At 40.7% G+C, this 20,025-nt stretch overlaps 1 protein-coding gene across 1 annotated transcript in view; it reads right to left on the reverse strand.

Moving 5' to 3' along the window:
* Window positions 1-11,252: 11,252 nt before the first annotated feature.
* The window catches only part of znf804b (zinc finger protein 804B), a 51,850-nt gene continuing 43,077 nt past the window's right edge, over window positions 11,253-20,025 (reverse strand). Inside the window, exons 3-4 of the mRNA XM_077576900.1 lie at window positions 17,562-17,692; window positions 11,253-15,568 (exon numbers count right to left, since the gene is read on the reverse strand). Coding sequence (XP_077433026.1) covers window positions 12,076-15,568; window positions 17,562-17,692 — 3,624 coding nt within the window. The 3' untranslated portion in view covers window positions 11,253-12,075. The remainder of the gene's footprint in view (window positions 15,569-17,561; window positions 17,693-20,025) is intronic.

A 20,025-nucleotide genomic window follows, 5' to 3' on the forward strand; every position in this document is an offset into this window, starting at 1 on the left:
TGCATCGCTGAAGGCACAAGTATGTTTTTTAAAAATATATATTTTTCTAATATATTTAGTGGGTTGGGATTTGTCTGGATGAGTGACTTAATTAAAAAGGTGTGCTCTCCTTGAAGGATTTAATAGACAGTAAGAGCCTGAAGACTTAGACTGAAACTGGAGGTCAACCTTGGAAAAAATAATTTTTACAGACATTTTTGTTATTACCTTACACACACATGTTGTTTCACTGACATTTGTTTGACGATGCAAAAGTTAGGGCCAAGGAAGAACCCATTAAAGCCCAGATTTCATTTCACTTTTGTATGGCTTGCAAAAATCTTCTCATTATTCTCAGTAAATGATGCATCTTAATGACAACATCTTGGCATATGCGCAGGTTGCTTTTTTTTTTTAAGGTGGCACACTATTGAAAATTACTTAAAAAAAAATTGTTTGTATGCAAGTAGTTGGGAATGGCTGTCCACCCTTTAAGTATAAAACTAAACCAATAAATGAGCCAGTTCAAAACCAAGCCCAACACAAACTGTCTCCGGTGTAGGTCTATTCCAGTTCCACAATGTCAAGGTTGCCAGAGAGTTAAACAAATCCCTGGGTAATTTTAAATAGGACTTTGTTACGAGTTGTGTTATGATGTTGATGTTGTCAGTTACTATGTTGTCGCTATGTTCTTTGTGATGAACATTGTAATTGCTATTTCCTTTATCATGAAGATGTATTTGTCACTGTTTTGTCTAGTCACTCTTATTTTGTAGTTGCAATGCAGTTGCTATGCCCCTTGTGATGATATTTGTAGTTGCTATGCAGTTTATATGTCCCTTATTGTGATGATGCATTTGTCACTCGTAATTGGTCTATTCACTCTTATTTTGTAGCTGCTATGCAGTTGCTATTTACATGCTGCTGCTGCTGATGAGGTTGTTAGTTGCTATGTAGTTGCTATGCGGTTGCTATGGTACTGTATTAGCAACTCTTAGTTTGTCATTATAATTTTGTCATTAAGGCCTTTCTTCTGTATATAGAATTGTGCATTGCCCTAGAGAGAGATACTGAATGACACTTTTGTTAGTACGTCGAGGTTCCTTAGCCGAGGTTTTTGCTCGGCAGGTTTCTTCCATGCAAGCTTTCTTCTATGCAAGCTGTTCTTCCGTGTGTTTTAGGTTGCTTCCTCCCTTCTTCTCTTAATCGAGATTTTTCAGTCAAGGTTTCTCCATCAAGTGTTTTCTTTGAGGCCATCTCAATCCAGCCCTGCTTTCTGTTGTTACTTTGTATTTTTGTACATAAAGACTTTCCGTTCCCCAACTCCCGTATCTAAACTTGATAAGGCCCCATTTCCTTCAAGGAACATAAAAGGGGCATCAGGCAAGGTAAAGTCCAGAAATAACTTGCTCTTCAAGCTTGCATGTGTAAAATTTAGTGCATCAACCTCAGCAATGGCCTCCTGTGCAGTCTGCGGCAGTATATTGTGCCCCTTTTGGTCCAGGTCACACCACACACCACATGAACAGCCATCTTAACACCAACCATGAGAATCATAACCGGGATGATTCACGCGTACTCTACTGTCTGCCTGTTTTATCAGACATTGCCCCTTCGGCATCTTCCCAAAGGTTCATCTAAACAATTGAAGGCTCACCTCATCTGTCATTCTATAAAGATATTCCCAGCCCACCCATTCCTCAATTCCCATCTGGAAGAACCTCCTACCAGCTGACTTTACCATCCAATCAGCTTGGAAGAAGGACTAGGTGTCCAATGAGGTCCCTAATAAACATCTGGTTTGGTGTCAGAGATCTCTGGCACCAACGTCTTATTCTCCACGTCCAACGCCTTAATTCAAATTCTGGATCTTATGTAGAATTAGGCTGAGTTTCTTTGGTAATATCAGAAAACAGCAGAAGACAATTCAAATTCCTGATCATTTCCCAGGAGAGAATGAAGAAGCACACAAACAAATAATTTTCACTCCTGGATGTTCTGATTTCTAATCCTTATTAATCCAGGGTTATTAGAGTTTTTGAATTTTCATTATAGTTAGTTTTAATTAGTTTTTAGGGTGACTCCTAGTTTTTAGTAGTTTTAGTTATTACAAAAATGCTTAATTTTAGTTTAGTTTTAGTTTTAGTATTAGTTTTCTTTTCTTTTTTAAGGGTATTATTTGTGTGCAAATTTAAATAAACACCATGATAAAATGAAAAAAAGTAACACACTTCTTACCTAGTGTTGCGTTTCAGCTGAAATAAATGAAGAAGCAGGCAAGGTGAGCCATTGGAGCCAAAAGTCAAACATGCAAAATTGTCCGCTAGGAGCAATGTCATCTGAAGGTACTTTTCTATTGGCTGCTGCTGCTGCTTCCGTGCGACACATTTTCAAACATCCTTATTACTAAGTAAATGTTCTTAAATCACATTTAAAACCAACCCCAGAGGCTCATGTATTTATACCAAAGACGAAAACTAAGAACATTTTGACTATAATTATAGTTAGTTTGAGTTTGTTTTGTAAATGTAAAATGTAGTTTCAGTTAGTTTTAGTTTTTTAAAAAACATTTTAGTTTTTATTTTATTTCGTTAACGAAAATGTTTTTGAATTTTAGTTTTAATTATTTCGCTAGTTTTAGTTAACTAAAATAACCTTGCAGGGAACTCGTCCTATTTGGCCAGTCCTTGACCTCTTCAACCCTATAAAACCCGAACAATGAAATATATGAGAGCAAATTCTGATTCTTTGTATTTATTGGTCCTTTTGAACAAACAAAAGAAAACAACGCCTTCCACATATGACTTTTGATTTGTGTCATATTTGACACATCCGTTCACAATGCTTTAAATGTGTACATTTATAACTCAAAAATATAATAAAAAAAACAGACATATCAATCATATTAGTATTTACAAAAATCAGAACGAACATTTCCCACTATTGATAAGTAAAGGTGTCTGACTAGTGATGGCAAAATGAAGCTTCGCGAAGCATTTGCGATACTTTTGACTCCTCTAGATGGTGCTCTTGGTTTAAAAATAAAGGGCAAGTGCAATAAAAAATGATTACATTTGCATTGCATCTTTGAATCATGAGTGCCATCTTGAGGAGTCAAAAAGTATCGCAAGTGCTTCATGAAGCTTCATTTTCCCATCACTAGGTGTCTCTACTTTCTCAATTGGGGCCATTTTGCAAGGTCGCTGGAAAAGCCATCAACTGGGTGATACTGCCCTCTAATGGATTATCCGTGCAATGCATGTGTCAGATCATATACGTCAGGGTTTTTAATGGAAAAAATATATATTATACTCATGCAATAGAGTGCTCAAAATGTCTTGCATTTAACTCATTCACTGCCATTGACGGCTATAGACGTCAAAAATTCATTTGAACTATTTCTATTAGTTTAACTAACTAACTAACAAACTATTTCTATTAGTTTACCTCCCCCCCCTCCCCCACACACTTTTATTAACAAGAGTATGAAAACCTAGAAAAAATGATTGTACATTTAGAACAGATATAAAATTTGTGATAAATCGTGAGTTAACTAGTGAAATCATACGATTAATTACGGAAAAATTTAATCGGCTGACGCCCCTAATTTTTAATAATCTTTTCTTTTCTTTAAAAAAAAGAAAAGTAAATTTATTTATTTATTTTTAATTTTTAATAATCTTTTCTTTTTTTCCTTATTTTTAAAAGAAAAGATTATTAAAAATGAGGCGATTATTATTATTTTTTAATCATAATTAATTGCATGACTTCATTAGTTAACTCACAATTAATCACACATTTTATATCTGTTCTTAATGTACAATAAAAAAAATCTAGGTTTTCATACTCTTGTTAACAAAATTGGGATCTTTTTTTAAACTAATAGAAATAGTTCAAATAAATTTTTGCCGTCAATGGCAGTGAATGAGTTAATATGATACGTTTGGCTTTATAGGGTTAATAGTGTCATAAGTATGATCAGTCTTCTGCTTTGAAGGAAATTTTGACAAACGTTTGACAGAGACTCCTGGGAAGTGAAAAAAACTGCACAATATGTCTCCTGAAGAGAATGGCCATTCTAGTTGAAGCTTTTTCCTTCCAATGCCAGGCTTTTCCTCCCTGCAAGGTGCAACTGCCTTTGTAAGACGTTGCTCATTTGCTTCTGTATGGCAGCGTTTTGGAAAAGCTACACAAAAGAGACCAAGCCGAGAAGAGGCCCGTTCCGAGCTGACCACTGACAGGCAGGAAGTGCACGTCATATTCCGGCCGTGACCGTGCATTCAAAGTGCATAATGACATAATTGAAGCCACGGGGTTTGCGACCCAAGGGTTTTTCTGACAACGGCGGTGTGACGCCATTAATCATGCGACCTTTCGCATGTGCAGGGAAAACCATTTCCCGCCCTGGATGCATTAGCCGGCTGAATGGATGCAGTCCGTTTGACCTCAGAAAAGATTTGCAGTCCTTACAGCCGACTGACGTGATGGGCTCATACTTGCAGCCCCGTGGAGCTTAAGGTGATCATTAAATTGCTTTTGGATTTGTCTCAACATGGTTTTATTGGGGGAAATATTTTTTTTTTCTCCAGTCAATATGTCAGGACGTTAAAGTCAATTATGTTACAAATGAAACTATAGGGGAATAGAAACAAACTTTCTTTTGGATTCTTCGGGACCTCATTACGTCTCCAAATTGACCCTGAGAAAAGTCATTATTTTTGCTGTGCTCCGCACTCTATTGTCTGAGGATAGAATGTGTTTATGGATTTCTGCATTGACGCCCGTCTATGCGGTTTTTGGGTGCTTGTGTGCGGTAATCCACATTGTAATCTTTGGCGGGGACATCTGTCTCTCTGAGATAACATAACCAGGGAATTAGCCATACTTTCTTACAACCGGTATTGCATCTTACTATTATTAAACCCTAATACACCTACGTCTATGTACAGTACGGAATTGTGTGTTTGTGTGTGTGTGTGTGTGTGTAGAGGCGTGTAAGTAGTATGCTGACAGTGTTGTGTCCTTGGGTAACTGCAAAGTTTAAGAGCATCACTCAGCCCACGGCATCCTCTAATCCTTAAATCCATTGTAAAATATACAACTTGCAGTCTGCAAAATAAGAGTCTTACGCAAACATAAACCAATATAGAGACAATCAACAAACCTGAAATATGCTCGTGTACTTTCGCACAAAGGCTTTTTTTTTTTAAATTCTTTTTTCCCTTGTATTCTGAATGGTGACTTTTTGATATAAAAAGTTCTAAACATCCCGGAGCCACTCATTTGTGTGTGCTGTTTTGCAGCGCCTCCTGACACAAGAGCGTTTGACTCTCTGAGCTTCACCGCAAAAGCTCACAAAAGTAAGCTCAGTGATGTTAGCAAAGTATCAAACGGCATACTTTATGCGTATAACATTTAGAGGACACCTCTTAAACCGTTATTTGTGCACTCGGATATTAATCACCTTTTAAATTCACTTTGTGAATGAGAAATGGGGATCTTAGCCGCTGAGCTTTGCAGCAATCTGACTAGATGGTGGTAGAACTTTTTTTTAGCTGTAATGCAGTCATGACAGGCTTTACTAATTTTGATATGTTACAATGCAGGTTATTTTGGAACAACCTTCCGTTAAGCAATCACCCTCTCTTTTTAAAACTTGTCTTAAAACCCACCTTTATTCAGTGTTTTATGGTGCCTGCTGTATTTTGTGTTATTAATTTATTGATAATTATTTTATTTCACTTTCCTTTCTTTTCTTTGGTCCTTCCTCGGGTCTCCTGACGGCCTCACGCCTCTGGCTGGAAGTGTTCGGTTTAGGTGAACGGTATGGGATTTTTTAATAGGTTTTAGGTGAACTAATGAATGCACACACACTTGCACGCACGCACATACACATACACATACTCACCCACAAAAAAAAAAAAAAGAGCAATGATGATGACATGTCAAATCGGTAAAATTACCGAATGAACAATACTGAGCTCTCCAGGAAAAAAAATATATTTATTTTATTTAGTTATTTACTTACCTGCTTGTGAAATTTATCAATTTATTTTGTGTTATTTTTTGCTTTGCCTTTCTTTATTGCACGACTGATTTTTACTCCATGTACAGCACTTTGTATGCAGCGAATGGTTGCTTTAAAGTGCTTTGGAAATAAAATTCAGTTGAGTTGAGTAAAATTGAAAAAAAAAAAATATTTTCATTAACAAAATAAAACAAAAAAATGCTTGAAAAAAAAAAACGACTTACAAGACTTGTGCTAATTCTAGATAGCAAATCTCCTTTTTTGTTCATATATGGAATTCAAGCCACAAATTCGTTTTAGAAGTTGGCAACTTGGCAAACAGACGCAAAGTTAACCTTGCCAGCAAGCTGAATTCTCGCGGTATTTGTTCACATTCACAAATACTACGAGAAATACATCTTGTACTGCTCCCGCTGATACGTTTGCAACTGACCTTTTTTAGGTCAGACCAATCGGCCTTTATTTAGAGCGGGACGAAACCAAGAAGCGCCGATGGCGGGGGTGCGGGTGGGGAAACAAACCTAACAGACGAATCGACGCTGCAATTAATTCTGTTCTCCCAGAATTACTCAGCATTTCCTTGTTGAAGGTTGAACAGCCAGAGGCGGTTCATGCATTTTTATCTAGTAACGATGTTGGTGTTTATTCTTCTTTTTTTTTTTTCCTAAGATGAGACTGAAGACGACATTTTCATGCGTTGCCGTCATTGGTCAAAACAAATGCGCACAAGATGTCGCATTGTTCAATCAGATCGAAGTATTGTACAGAATGTCCCTCCTTTCCCGAACGGATCTGCTGAGTGAAGTTCTAGATTGATAATGTGAAGAACTCCTTTTAGTGGATCACAATTAGTGAGACCATCCTTTCTTTAGTTTAGATGTTAGAGAAGCAATATTATGCACTAAACTTATTGTAATTCAAAGACTGATGATTGTTATACAGTAACAGTATTTGATTTGTGGATGGTTGTTTTAAAAATAATATACTTGATAAATTTTTACAACACTTTACTTACCGTGATTTTTATTTTTTTTTAATCTTGCACACAGGAAACACAATTTAAAAAAAAAACAAAAGAAGAAAAAACTTAACTAAAAGCATCAAGTATAAAAAATTAAATGCATAATAATAATAATCTAAAAGCATCAAGTATCAAAACTTTTTCCCAAAAAGTAAAACTGATTAAAAAAAAACAACCTAACAGACCCACTCTGGAAACTAAGTAAAAGTAACTAAAATAAATAAATAAATACTAAATAAAAACTAAAACTCCTGTACAGTAAAAATTCCACAACTATTATCACGCTGGTCACAATGCATTTTACTTGAGGTAATGACCAATCACCGCTCACCTTTTTTCTCAGTTTGGTCATGTGACGTTCACAAACTAATCCATAGGCTCTGTGATGTCATTTTCAGTTGACAGCAAGTTTTTAAAATAATATACTTGCTAAATTTTTACAACACTATACTTACCGTGATTTTTTTTTTTTTAATCTTGCACACAGGAAACACAATTTAAAAAAAAACAAAAGAAAAAAAAACTTAACTAAAAGCATCAAGTATAAAAAATTAAATGCATAATAATAATCATCTAAAAGCATCAAGTATCAAAACTTTTTCCCAAAAAGTAAAACTGATTTAAAAAAAAAACTAACAGACCCACTCTGGAAACTAAGTAAAAGTAACTAAAATAAATAAATAAATACTAAATAAAAACTAACTACTGTACAGTAAAAATTCCACAACTATTATCACGCTGGTCACAATGCATTTTGCTTGAGGTCATGACCAATCACTGCTCACCTTTTTTCTCAGTTTGGTCATGTGACGTTCACAAACTAATCCATAGGCTCTGTGATGTCATTTTCAGTTGACAGCAAGTTTTTAAAATAATATACTTGATAAATTTTTACAACACTATACTTACTGTGATTTTTTTTTTTAAAAAAAAAACTTGCACACAGGAAACACAATTAAAAAAAAAACAAAAGAAAAAAAACATAACTAAAAGCATCAAGTATAAAAAATTAAATGCATAATAATAATAATCTAAAAGCATCAAGTATCAAAACTTTTTCCCAAAAAGTAAAACTGATTTAAAAAAAAAAACCTAACAGACCCACTCTGGAAACTAAGTAAAAGTAACTAAAATAAATAAATAAATACTAAATAAAAACTAACTACTGTACAGTAAAAAATTCCACAACTATTATCACGCTGGTCACAATGCATTTTACTTGAGGTCATGACCAATCACTGCTCACCTTTTTTCTCAATTTGGTCATGTGACGTTCACAAACTAATCCATAGGCTCTGTGATGTCATTTTCAGTTGACAGCAAGTCAATACAAGACAAAATGGCCGCCCCCTGAGATGGTCAAAAATGGGTGGATTTTTCGTCTACATTCATATTACGCAAACACGATATTAATAAGATCGCCATGTTTAGACTGGTGGGGGCTGCATAGAACATACAGAACATTTTTGACTTGACTTCCCTTTTAGAAGGGCAGTTACACCATCATGACAGGGTGGACAGAAAATTGATGAAAACAGAATATACATGATCAAAATAACTCATTCTATCAAATAACTTGTTAGCATGCAAAATCATGCTCATCCATTGAAAAGAATGGCATCAAATGAAGAAAACGCGTGAACAGATTTCTCATTACCACCACAGAGTTTCATGATTATTCTGTTGAGGACACCAATAACATTTTATAATGATATTGAACCAGTCACTACACTTTCCTGTTACATTTTGTAAACCACTTTCCTCATGGCAGAGCTGAATTCTTTTTTTTCTGGAAAAAAAAAGAGCTGAATTCAAAAGATCCGGTTATTATATGCCATCCCTTACCACGTATTGAGGTAAATGTCAAGTGGCTCTCTCTCACACACACATACCCACAGAAAAGTAATGTACCACCAATGTTCCGTAAAGGTCTGGAGCCTTTTAGCACCATTGTCAGAATACTGTCATCATGATGTTGCCGTCTATTTTTGTAGAAAATGAGCATACAAAGCGTAATTGTGTGAGTTCAGCCGGGGGAGCCGAATGCGGCACCGCTGACCTGCTTGAATCAAAGAGGCGGCTTGGAGGAGCACAAACAAAAATAGAGGGTGAAAGACTTGTTTTTTTAACGTCACAATTTAGGTCGATGAGTCGCCTCAGTAGCCACCAGGGTTTTTTTTTTTTGGGGGGGGGGGGGGGTTCCTTTTTGTTGTATCCATAACACAATCACATTGCTTGTTGCCAATAGCTATCCTGCAGCAAGCTCTCAGTGGCCGCTGGAGTATTTGACTGAGTGCCAGCCTTAGTTTTTATACCTCATTAATTCACAGGAGAGATTGAGAGAGAAAACCATTCGCTCTCCATCATAAATCAAGTCTCGTACGCACACGTACACACACACACACGTAAACATACACTCACGCACACTTCAACGAGCCAGCAGGCAAATCTCAAGGCTTCGGAAATGATTTAATCAGTCAATGACAGAAAACGCTGTGATTAATTTCCACGTGGCTCCAGTGCGTTGCTCTCTTGTGTGCTCTTTGTTATAAAGCAACGGCTCCTTCACCGCGGATGACACTCGCTTTATTAACAAGCTCAACTCATATCTCGGCTTTATCGTGTTTACCTCTTCTAAGCGCTTTTCAGCGGAGAGAAAAAAACATGGAGGTCAATCCTGTCGCACGGGAGGCTGGCTGTGGTCGCTCTTGGAAGATGGAGAGGTTTGAGCAAAAAAAAAAAAAAAAAAATCTGGGAATTAAACTCGGGGATAAGGACAGAGCGGAGTGTGTCTGAGAGTGGTGGAGATGAGGAGGTTTGATGCTGTAACAGCTGCTAATTATTGCTGCTCTATATTTCACACAGTCCGTTTGATCTCCTGTCTCGGAGAAAAAGATAAAGATTCTGTCTTTCTCCCCAAATTTGCACAGGCACACACGCACAATTGGATACTCAGGGTCACAATGAGGAGAAAGTGTTTAAATGACTTAAAGGGGACATATTACAGAAAATTGACTTTGTAATAGTTTGTATACAATTCTCTGGTGTGCCTGCCCACCCATCAAGTGTGAAATTACCAACCAAGTAAATCCTTTCTTATCTACGCATTTATGAAATTGACTCAGAGTGAGTTGTTCTGAATGTGCCGGATTGTTGTGACTTACTTTGGCTAATTTATTGTACAAACCAGTGAAGAGAGAAAAAAAAAAGTTTGGCAGGATTCTGACTTTAAAGTGAGAATTCTGAGAATGAACTCTGACCTCCCCCCACAAGCCACAAATTAAATTTGTGGGGTTCCCCCTCCAATTCCCACACTTTTTGACTGATCTATGATTGAAACCATTACAATTTTAAAGTATTCAGTTCATTCCTATCCCAAATTTTTATTTTAGGGGGAATTCATTCTAATTTCCATACATTTTGACTTAATTGCACCATTCCAAGTTCAGTTCATCTGTTCAGCTCATTCAAATTGAATTTTTTTCCAAATAGAAGCCCAAAATGGAATTCCCACACTTTTTCACCGATTCAAACCATATTATTATTATCATTTTTTTTTTTTTTATGGGGATTTACCTCCAAAACTATTTCAAAATGAAATCCCCCAAATTAAGATTTATTTGATATTTTGTAGTGATTTATAATCAGAACTCTGAAAGGCTTTTAATGACCCCCAGATGTTCAAATAGTTCTACAGGGCAATGATGTCTTTGCAAATGCAGCTTTCAGACTTGCAAGAGTCAGCAGTAGTCAAAATTTCCACAGGAATTCTTCAGTTTAAGAAATTCCCCTGTCATGAGATCTAATATAAGTGCTTTATGAAACTGTGTTATTAATAATAACACTACTGACATGTGCTGACTATTTTTAATACTTTGTTCCATTCATGTACCAAAAACCTATTGTTTAGTTAATACCTCTCTGGCAGTGTCAATCAAAAATAGGTATTATCTTATTAAAAGCAGTATTTGCACACTTTGAACTAACTGCTACTCAATATCGATTGTATTTTCCCCTTTTCGTCACATCTTTACAGTACTTACTGAAGTACTGTATAAATATACTCAGTGACAGTTGATGCCCTGAGGAATCCGACACATAACAACAGTGTGGCGCTATTAGACTTTATAGTCGTCATCATCACAAAACAAACATGGAAGCAATGTTGTTGTTTTTTTTAAAGATGCATTTTAATTTAGCACCGATCAGACTGCTGCCGCACCAACCTTCATAAATACATTTGGGTAGAGAAATGTGACATATGGTGTCTTGAAGTAGACAGCGAACTATGGATGGGCTTTTATCTTGTTGTTTGTCATGACTTAAACACAAGGTCTGTTGGAATATTTACAAAATACAAAAAAATATAGACAAAACAAAGAATTACAGGTGACACTTACTGAAATCTAGCTGTTCATACACAGTACAGCTATAGTGCAATGTTTCCTTACAATAATTTAGTACTTAGATTATTGTATCGAACAGCTCCAAATACCAGCATTAATTCTCCCCCCCCAAAAAAGAGAGAAACATTTTCAGGTACCTCCCCCAAATATTTACCACAATGCAGGACAGAACCCTGCTAAATTCGAACATGCCAAGTTAGGGTAGTGCTTGTGCTACTTCATTTCTGATTGTTCAAAGTCACACTTTTGAGTCATAAGAAGCAATGTTATTTCCGCTTGCCTCTTTGTTTAGGGGCATGAAGGCTACACTTCAAAAGGTAGCGGGCCACATACAAAGAGGAAGCATGACACAAGCCCAGCTTGTCTTTGAATAGCGGGTGCACCTTTTTTCCCTTTATTATAAGCTTGAATGATCGAGAACGCAAATGATCAAAGTCAGTTGCCCCACCGTCGGCCGCCGCGCGGCGGGGGATTAATGGAGAAACACATTTTCGATTGAAAAACGGTCAATAGGGGGGTTCGCTGTGCGTGTGGAGAGGAGCTTGAATTGATTCTATACCAGCACAGGTGCGAAACCTTTCCAGTAGGGTGCTCTCTCTTGCCACGGACAATTAACAAACATGGCAGCTGCTCGGCGACTGTTACAAGGCCTTCTGTTGGAACCTCACTGGCCATACCGTGTCCATGAAAGGCCGCAGATTGTTGGGAGGCTGCAGGGCTAGCGCGGAAAGAGGCGTGAGAGGGTTTGGATGGAAGGCGGACACCGGGGGAGGGGGCGGAGGAGGGAAGAAAGGGTGGTGAGCAAGGAGGATGGAGGGGAAGAGGGACGAGAGGGGGACGGGAGAAGGGTGAAGGTAATGAGGTAGGCTCGGGTGGGGGTGGGGGAGGGAGTGAGCGAGCTGAGATGGGTGGATGTCAGGAGAGCGGCGCGAGGCGGGGGAATGGACTGGGGAGAAGGCTGGGTGCTGTAAAATTAAATGATGGAGGTTGGCCAAAGGGGGGGTTAGCGCGAGGGGAGGGAGATTGGGGACACTCAAAGCCAAAGGCTGTGTGAAATTCTCTGGTGGGTTCATGGGTAGTAGTCTTTCTTGGAAGTTGCGACCTGGCTTGAGTGAGGCCACAGGCATGTACGCCTCCTCTGGAGTCCCGCACTCCTCCGTCTGTGTGATTGTGACGTTTGTCTCCATGGGCGTATCTGTGCTCTCTTCACCTTGTTCCAGAACTTTCTGCATGTGCTCTCTGGCCTGTTCCTGCAGGAGCCGATACTTGTCCATCTCCTCTGCGCTAAAGCTGATTGGCTGAGTTGACCCTGCACCTGCGGTCTTGTCATCAGTCCGAATCTCCACTGAACACAGTTTTGGTGTACTGCTTTGGTTTGACTCAGCCAAGACTGAAGGAGGCGCACCGACCAATTTCTGACTCGCCCCGACATCACCACCCTCCTTCTGAATCCTTTCCAACTGTTCTTTCCTCCGTCTTGCTTTTTTCTGGATGGCAGGGAGCTTCCCTATGAGGGGGAGCTGCAACGTCCGGATTGGTTTCTGTGGTACGGGATCACTTTGGCATGGGATGCTTTTGTCTGTGGTCGTAGGAACAGGAGGTTCCTGGTCACAGTCTGACAGTGGCTTGGTACTTTCAGGCTGAGACGTGTTGCTGTCATTTGGGTCTGAAGATTCTCCAGCATTGAAGGTTAGGTCGGGTGAAAGAGATGTGAAGTCACTTTGCGTGTTTGGCTGGGATGGGAGCCTCCTGCATGTCATACCTGAGCAGGTGCTGCTCTTGCTCCACTCCCAGCTGAGTTCAGACACGCTGCTGCACGGGCTGCAGGATCGTGGGCTGTGACTTCTGCTGGACTCGTTTGTGTTCAACTCCCTAGCCGGACTGTACGTTCGCCTACTCGTCCACCATTCAGGGCTGGACACATACCGAAAGTTTGAGCGTCCTGTCCCTGCAGACCCCCACGCAAAGCTGGGGCTCCACCTGCTCTCAGGGCCAGTTCTGGAGCCTGAGGTGGACCTGCGTGTCCCCCTGTCTTCCCAGCTGTCACTGCTTCCCAATGTCCACTTGTCCCAATCCACATCTTCCATGCTTGTTCTCCTGCTTGTCATTTCCTTGATGCTCGGACTCCGGCTGGACCTGCGTCCCCACTCCCACCCTAAAGCCTTGTTTCTGCATCTCCATCCAGAATTCAGCCTCCCATTCTCCCCAATCCACTCCCACTGGTCTGAAAACAAACCTCGGTCTTTGGAACTTATCTGCTTCCCTCTTTCTGTCTCCTCATAGCGCCTTAAACTACTTCTGCGAACGAATCTCCTGTCCCCATGGAGGAGTTTTCTCTTTCTCGGCGGACTGCCACTACAGCTGTTGTCAGGGTAACTGCAGTCAATTAAACTCCTGGGGTTGCTATGGTGATCCGATTCCCAATACAGCTTTGTGTTACACCCCGGTGAGGAAGCGTGTAAGGAGCAGCGAGATCTCCGGGGTAATGGCTCCCCTTCTGTGTCAGGCAAGCATCTGGCAAACTGGGAGAAGGCGTGGCAGCGTTCCCCCTGCTCTAGCGAGGACTGGGATGCCAAGCATTGGCTCCTGTGAGGCCTCCTCTTCCTAACAGAGACTGGCTCGGCCTCAGGTCTCCCTGGGAGACAGCTGCTCCCAGATCTCCACACTCTCCCTCTTGCCTCCATCTCCCGTTGTTCCTTTTTATCTCCCCAACTGTCTCCAGTCTCTTCTCTGGCGCTCACATTTGAGACTGCCGAGACGACACTCCTCACTTTGCATCTCACTGATTGGCGCCTGTTCGCGGCCTTTCGCTTCCCCCCCCTCTTTCTCTTTCCCAGCTTGGGCTTTGGGCTGTGTTTATTCTTTCTGCTTGAGATACCTCCTCGCGGGTCAGGACTGCTGGCACGCTCGCACGTTCTCTCACTCTCGCTCTCACACCTGGGTGGGCTGATGCATATCCTGCGTGTGCCAAGCTTGGTGACAGATTCTAATTTACAGCTTAGGGCTGAGATGTCTCTCTCCTCGACCCCTCCTGTGTCTGCTAATCTGTCTCCTTGAGGAGTTCGTGGGTTTGTGTCAGAGCTGTCACTAGGAGTGGGGTCAAATGGAAAGGAGGGCGCTCTCACACGATGCTCTATACTTAGCATGCGTGACAAACCTTCTGATCCTCCCCCTGACGATGAAAGGTTTTTGTTCTCGACAAACAGGTGTGCTTCAGCCTTGACGTTCTCCTCTGCTTTTTTCGGCTCGTGCGCGAGACTCGTCTCTTTTTGTAAACAGTAATGAGTGTCTGGTGTAAGAATAGCTGGCTGGCATGGATTCGATTCATCCAGGAGATCACATAGCTGATCCTGTGCATGCTGTTCCGCTGTTTGGGCTTGCTTTGTGCAGTTTGGGTTGCAGCTATAAGAGATGCATGGCTCACACTTGGTGAACTTCAGCAAACTGACAGGCCACGGAACACAGGTGGAACCATCTTTACGCAAAACATACATGACATCTGCTCCTGATGCCTGCTTTAGGTTTGTCCAGTTATCTGGATTTGATGGTGTTGAGCCTGTTAAATCACTGCTTTGATTATCTTTCCCAGTCTCCCTCATTTCAGCATCCTCTGTGCAATTTCCTCCTGTATTGCTGTGACCAACACCCTCAATTTCCTTTTCAATGTCTTCCAAAATCCCCTTAATCCGTTCTCTCATTTGCTCCCGCCTCTCTCTCTCCTCCTCCTCCTGGTCAGAGAAAACCGAGGCGGAGGGCTCCAGCCGCGGCCCCCTGCGCGAGAAACAGAAGGACACCCCACGCCTGCCTCCAGCTCGCCCCCGCCCCTCCAACAGCAGCTGGCAGCCCACATGCGGTTGCTGATTCACTGCAGGAGGACCTTTATCGGACTCTGGATGAGTGATTAGCGGGGACTGGACCGGAGTGGCCAGTGGTGTTTGGGAGGGAGGCCGGGATGGATTTTCTCGCTGGTGGCTCAGTGGAGATGTACCGCCGTGTTTGGCTGGGGGCCGGTGTGTGTGTTTGAAAGCTTCAAATTTGTCCACAGGGCTGCAGGCTTTGTGCTCCGTGCCTTTGTTTTGCTGTTGGCTGACAAGCCTGACAGCACTCCGTAGCTCAAAAGTCCTTCCTTGGCCACTGGAATGACAGTTAATAAACAACATATTCAGTTTGTTGGCATTCAGTCACTTTGGAAGAACATATAACTGACTGATTACAAGCAAATTTGATCATCAAATTTTGTTCATGTGCCAAAAAAAGACAATATTATATTGTTATTGTTTTCTCATAAAATTACAACGATTAAGCAGTTATTAAGTCTTTTCTCTATCTCTGACTATATTTTATGGTTAACACTGAGTTATGAATTGTTTAGTTTATTATTATTTAGATCACACTTCTATTTTTAGCCACAAGTTTGCCACTCAAACTGCTTTGTCGGCTTGACTGACATAGGACTTTTTTTTCTCCATAGGCCTGTGTGGCAGTTGTGATTGAGCCGTATGAAATCTGAAGTCTATAAACTGTTAGGTCAAAAATAAAACAATTTGCGTCAAAATGGCCCCAACCCAACTTTTTGAGTTATTTAACCCAAGAAGTTGGGCCAAATAAATTAATAGCCCACAAAGTAACCCAATTTTTTGTGGGTAATTCATTTGACCCAACTTTTTGGATTCATTGACTAACCCAATTGAATTGGATCAAAAATTAACCATCCAAACTTTTTGAGTGATTTAACCCCAAAAATTAACTGACTCAGCTTTTTGAGTTTTTTAACCAAAACACTGGGTCAAATCTAATAAATAACTCACAAAGCAACCCGATTATTTGTGTCACCTTGTGCTTTTGTTTAAATTGGGTTATTTAATTAACCCGTTAGCATGTTCGCCTCCCAGTGCTTAGGACGCAAGATCAAGTCCGGGCTTTGGCCTTCTTGTGTGGAGTCTGTATGTTCTCCCCGTGCCTGCGTGGGTTTCCTCCCGCAGACTCACGACTCCCAAAGACATGCATGGCAGGTTAATTGGTTAATTGTCCCTAGGTGCGCTTGTAAGTGATGGATGGTTGTTCGTCTCTGTGTGCCCTGCGATTGGCTGGCGACCAGTTCAGGGTGTACCCCACCTACTGCCCGAAGCCAGCTGGGATAGGCTCCAGCACTCCCCACGACTCTTCTAAGGAATAACCGGTTAAGAAAATGGATGGATGGATAATTAACCCAAAAAGTTAGGTCAAATTAAATTAATGATATACCAAGCAACCCAGTTTGGGGGGGTTGTTTTGTGGGCCATTCATTTAACCCAATTTTTTGGGTTTATTGAATAATCCAATTGGATTGGGTAAAAAATTACCGAACCCAACTTTTTGAGTTATGAGCCCAAAAGGCTGGGTCAAATTAAATTAATAACCCACAAAGTTTGCCTCCTGGACGCCTCCCTGGGGAGGTGTTCCGGGCATGTCCTACCGGCAGGAGGCCCCGGGGACGACCCAGGACACGCTGGAGAGACTATGTCTCTCGGCTGTCCTGGGAACGCCTTGGTGTCCCGTCGGATGAGCTGGCTGAAGTGGCTGGGGAGAGGGAAGTCTGGGCTTCCCTGCTAAAGCTGCTGCCCCTGCGACCAGACCCCGGATAAGCGGAAGAAGACGGACGGACCCACAAAGTTGGTTAGGTCCCTTTTGGAGCCATTTTGGCTTTTTTGTTTGTTTGTTTTTATTTTTTTGACCCATCATTTCACCTCACAAATAAATGATAACTGTTAAATAGAACAATGAAACATGTGAAATGAAGCTATTCTGTGAACTGAGGACATTATAAAGATACGTTCTATATTGCATATTATTTTTCCTGCAAATACATACGTTCTCAACATTTTCCCCCTGCAATACTTTATTTCAATTTCATTTCAATGCGGCCCTAAAACACCTTTGTGAGAAAGCCAGTATCTTCATGTTATATTTACCTCACCTGTGGCCCAGGGGGGAAGCAACTGAGTGCTCCCACATCTGTGGATGCATCCATCAAATCTAAGAAACATTGAATAGATGTGACGCACCTCTGTGGAGTCCTGATCTTATTTTACACATACACGCACGCACGCACGCACACACAGGGTCTCAAACAGCTAAACACACTGACCGCTGGCGCTCCTGCTGCAGCTGTGCTCGCTGGTGCAGGCGTCGGAGAGCTTTCTCCTGCTTGCGTTGGTCCTTCCATGACTTGGAGGCCACGTTGCGAGCAAACTCCCTCTGCTTGAGTTCTTTCAGTCTCTGCAGTAAACACACATTAAGGAAGGAGTTGAGGGAGGCATTCATTGCGCTTAGCATTTGCATGCTTTTCTTTGCCCAATTAACTCTATTCAGCCTTCAATGCCAAGCTTGAGAGCAAATAAATGGGTGAGTTCTCGATTACAGACACGGTTGAGATGAATGAGTGACATACTTTAATGATGGCGCTGCATCTTTTGGGCACCAAGTGTGACATTTATGACGTTATCATCTGTTTTTTTATGACTGTTTAAGAGTTTGGACTTTTGATCTACTGGCATCTATTTTGGGGCGTTGTCTTGACATTCTGGGAATAATCATGAGATAAATTAAAGGGGGAATTTGCAATTGAAATAATGCATTGATTTTTTTGTCATATTGGTTAAAAGATCATGACAGTAGTGCGTTATAAACATGATCTATAGATTTTAAAAAAAATCAAGAAATAAGGAAGATTTTGCCAATTGCCGTCGACATTCATGCGGTGTCTGAGGAACTTTATGCCCCTTTATAAATGACTGTCGACGGGGGAGGGCGCATGGAATATTTTTCTGGTTGATATGCGTCTTGTTTATTGATCGACTAAAAACACTTTGCTGGCCATGGAAATGTTTCCATCGACAGGGTGATGAGGGTTGGGGGCTCTTTGCTATTTACCTAAATTTTAATTTATTGGTACATATTTCCATTGATTCCAATGGAGAGTGACCGACATTTATGTTATATGATAACACAATGGAATCTCCATTTAACATTAATAGTTAATAGTGAAAGGGGCCATCCGTTAAAGCCGATTGCTTGTTTAATAGAAGCACAAAATATATAAATAAATATATAACACCCAATACAGTATACTGTACAATTATTGTTTTGTACATTTTCTGGTGGCCTAAAAATGTCTAATACAGTACAAAATTCTTGTAAATAAAAAAATAAATAAAAGCTTGAAAGTGTTGTCAATTTTATCCAAACTTATCTTGTTGGTGTTTGGGGCGCATACAGCTGGGCGCTTTCAACGGCCAGAAGATTAGCGCGCTTTCCTTTTTTTCGACTCAATAGCGTAGGGCTTGACAAAAAAACACTGCATCATGTACCAACATTACATCGCATGTTTGAAAAACGTGTACAAGCGCCTGAGTCAACAACAGTCATGGATATGGCTAGTTAAATATGACACGCCCCTTTTGAGTTACTGTCCATGCTTTCCATTGCCTTTGGTCAGAACGCCCTGCCAACATGGCCGCCACGTATTTACGTCTCTTAGCAGCTGCATCATTGCTGGAACTAACAGACTTTGTGTCAACTATTGTACAAGTGAGCCTTTATGCATTAAAACAGATACTGAGTTTGAGTCCATTTAGAGCAACAGCGATGCGTTCAAGGCCCACTCTGTGACCAATAACAATTAGCTGTGCTTTGTTTACATCTGTTTATGACGGTGAAATGTGTCTTTCACTGTAGTTGTGCAGATTCTCTCAAGGATTCTTGCCACTTTTTTTTCCCCCGATTTTCTTTCCTGACAGACTGTAATCCTTCCTTTATCCACACTTGGCAGGTGTGTGCATGTGCATGTGCATGTTCGTGCGCCTGTCTTTGTCTGCTCGTCTGCATCGAAAGGCTAAGGAGGGACTCGGGAGTTGGGGAATAGCTGCGGCATTGTCCCCCGATCTCTTTGTTGCACACTTCCAAAACACACACAAATCTTGGCTTTGACCGTCACAATCGGGTGTTTACGTGACATGTTATTGCATTTGTTCGGCAGCGTTTCTCTCAATATAACGATTATGCTCACATGACGTTACTTATTCCCACCTATTATCCAGAATGTATGACACACACTTGCATGCACACACATCACATTATCCCCTCAGACATTGGATCTATTTATACACTCACACGCTTTCACACCTAGATCTAACGCAGGAGATGACAGATGTCAGGTTAATCTGTGCTGAGTCTTACACAAGCGCTTGTCTTTTTACATTATCATTTGATGCTTAACATCCCACTATCATCTCACTGAGGACACTAAGAAGCACCTGTGGGTTGTGTGGCTTATTTATACGCGTGCCAGGATCAACATTAGGTACCACTGCATCCAGCTAATAAGACCAAATGCAAGTGCTGTCTAATTTTTTTTTACCTATATACCACAAAATAATTTGTTCGTTAACAGGCTACTTCCTGGTTCCTTGAATATGACATACGTAAGATAGGGAAAAGTGGGTGGTGCCCTTTTATAGAGGCCTCATTTTTAAGACCTACAAATTTTATTTCATTGAAAAGCGGTCAAGAAAATGGATGGATGGATGTGTTGAAACTTTTAAGAAGTTCAA

Source organism: Vanacampus margaritifer, chromosome 9 (genome assembly GCF_051991255.1).
Source record: "Vanacampus margaritifer isolate UIUO_Vmar chromosome 9, RoL_Vmar_1.0, whole genome shotgun sequence".
In the NCBI taxonomy this organism is placed as follows: Eukaryota; Metazoa; Chordata; class Actinopteri; order Syngnathiformes; family Syngnathidae; genus Vanacampus; species Vanacampus margaritifer.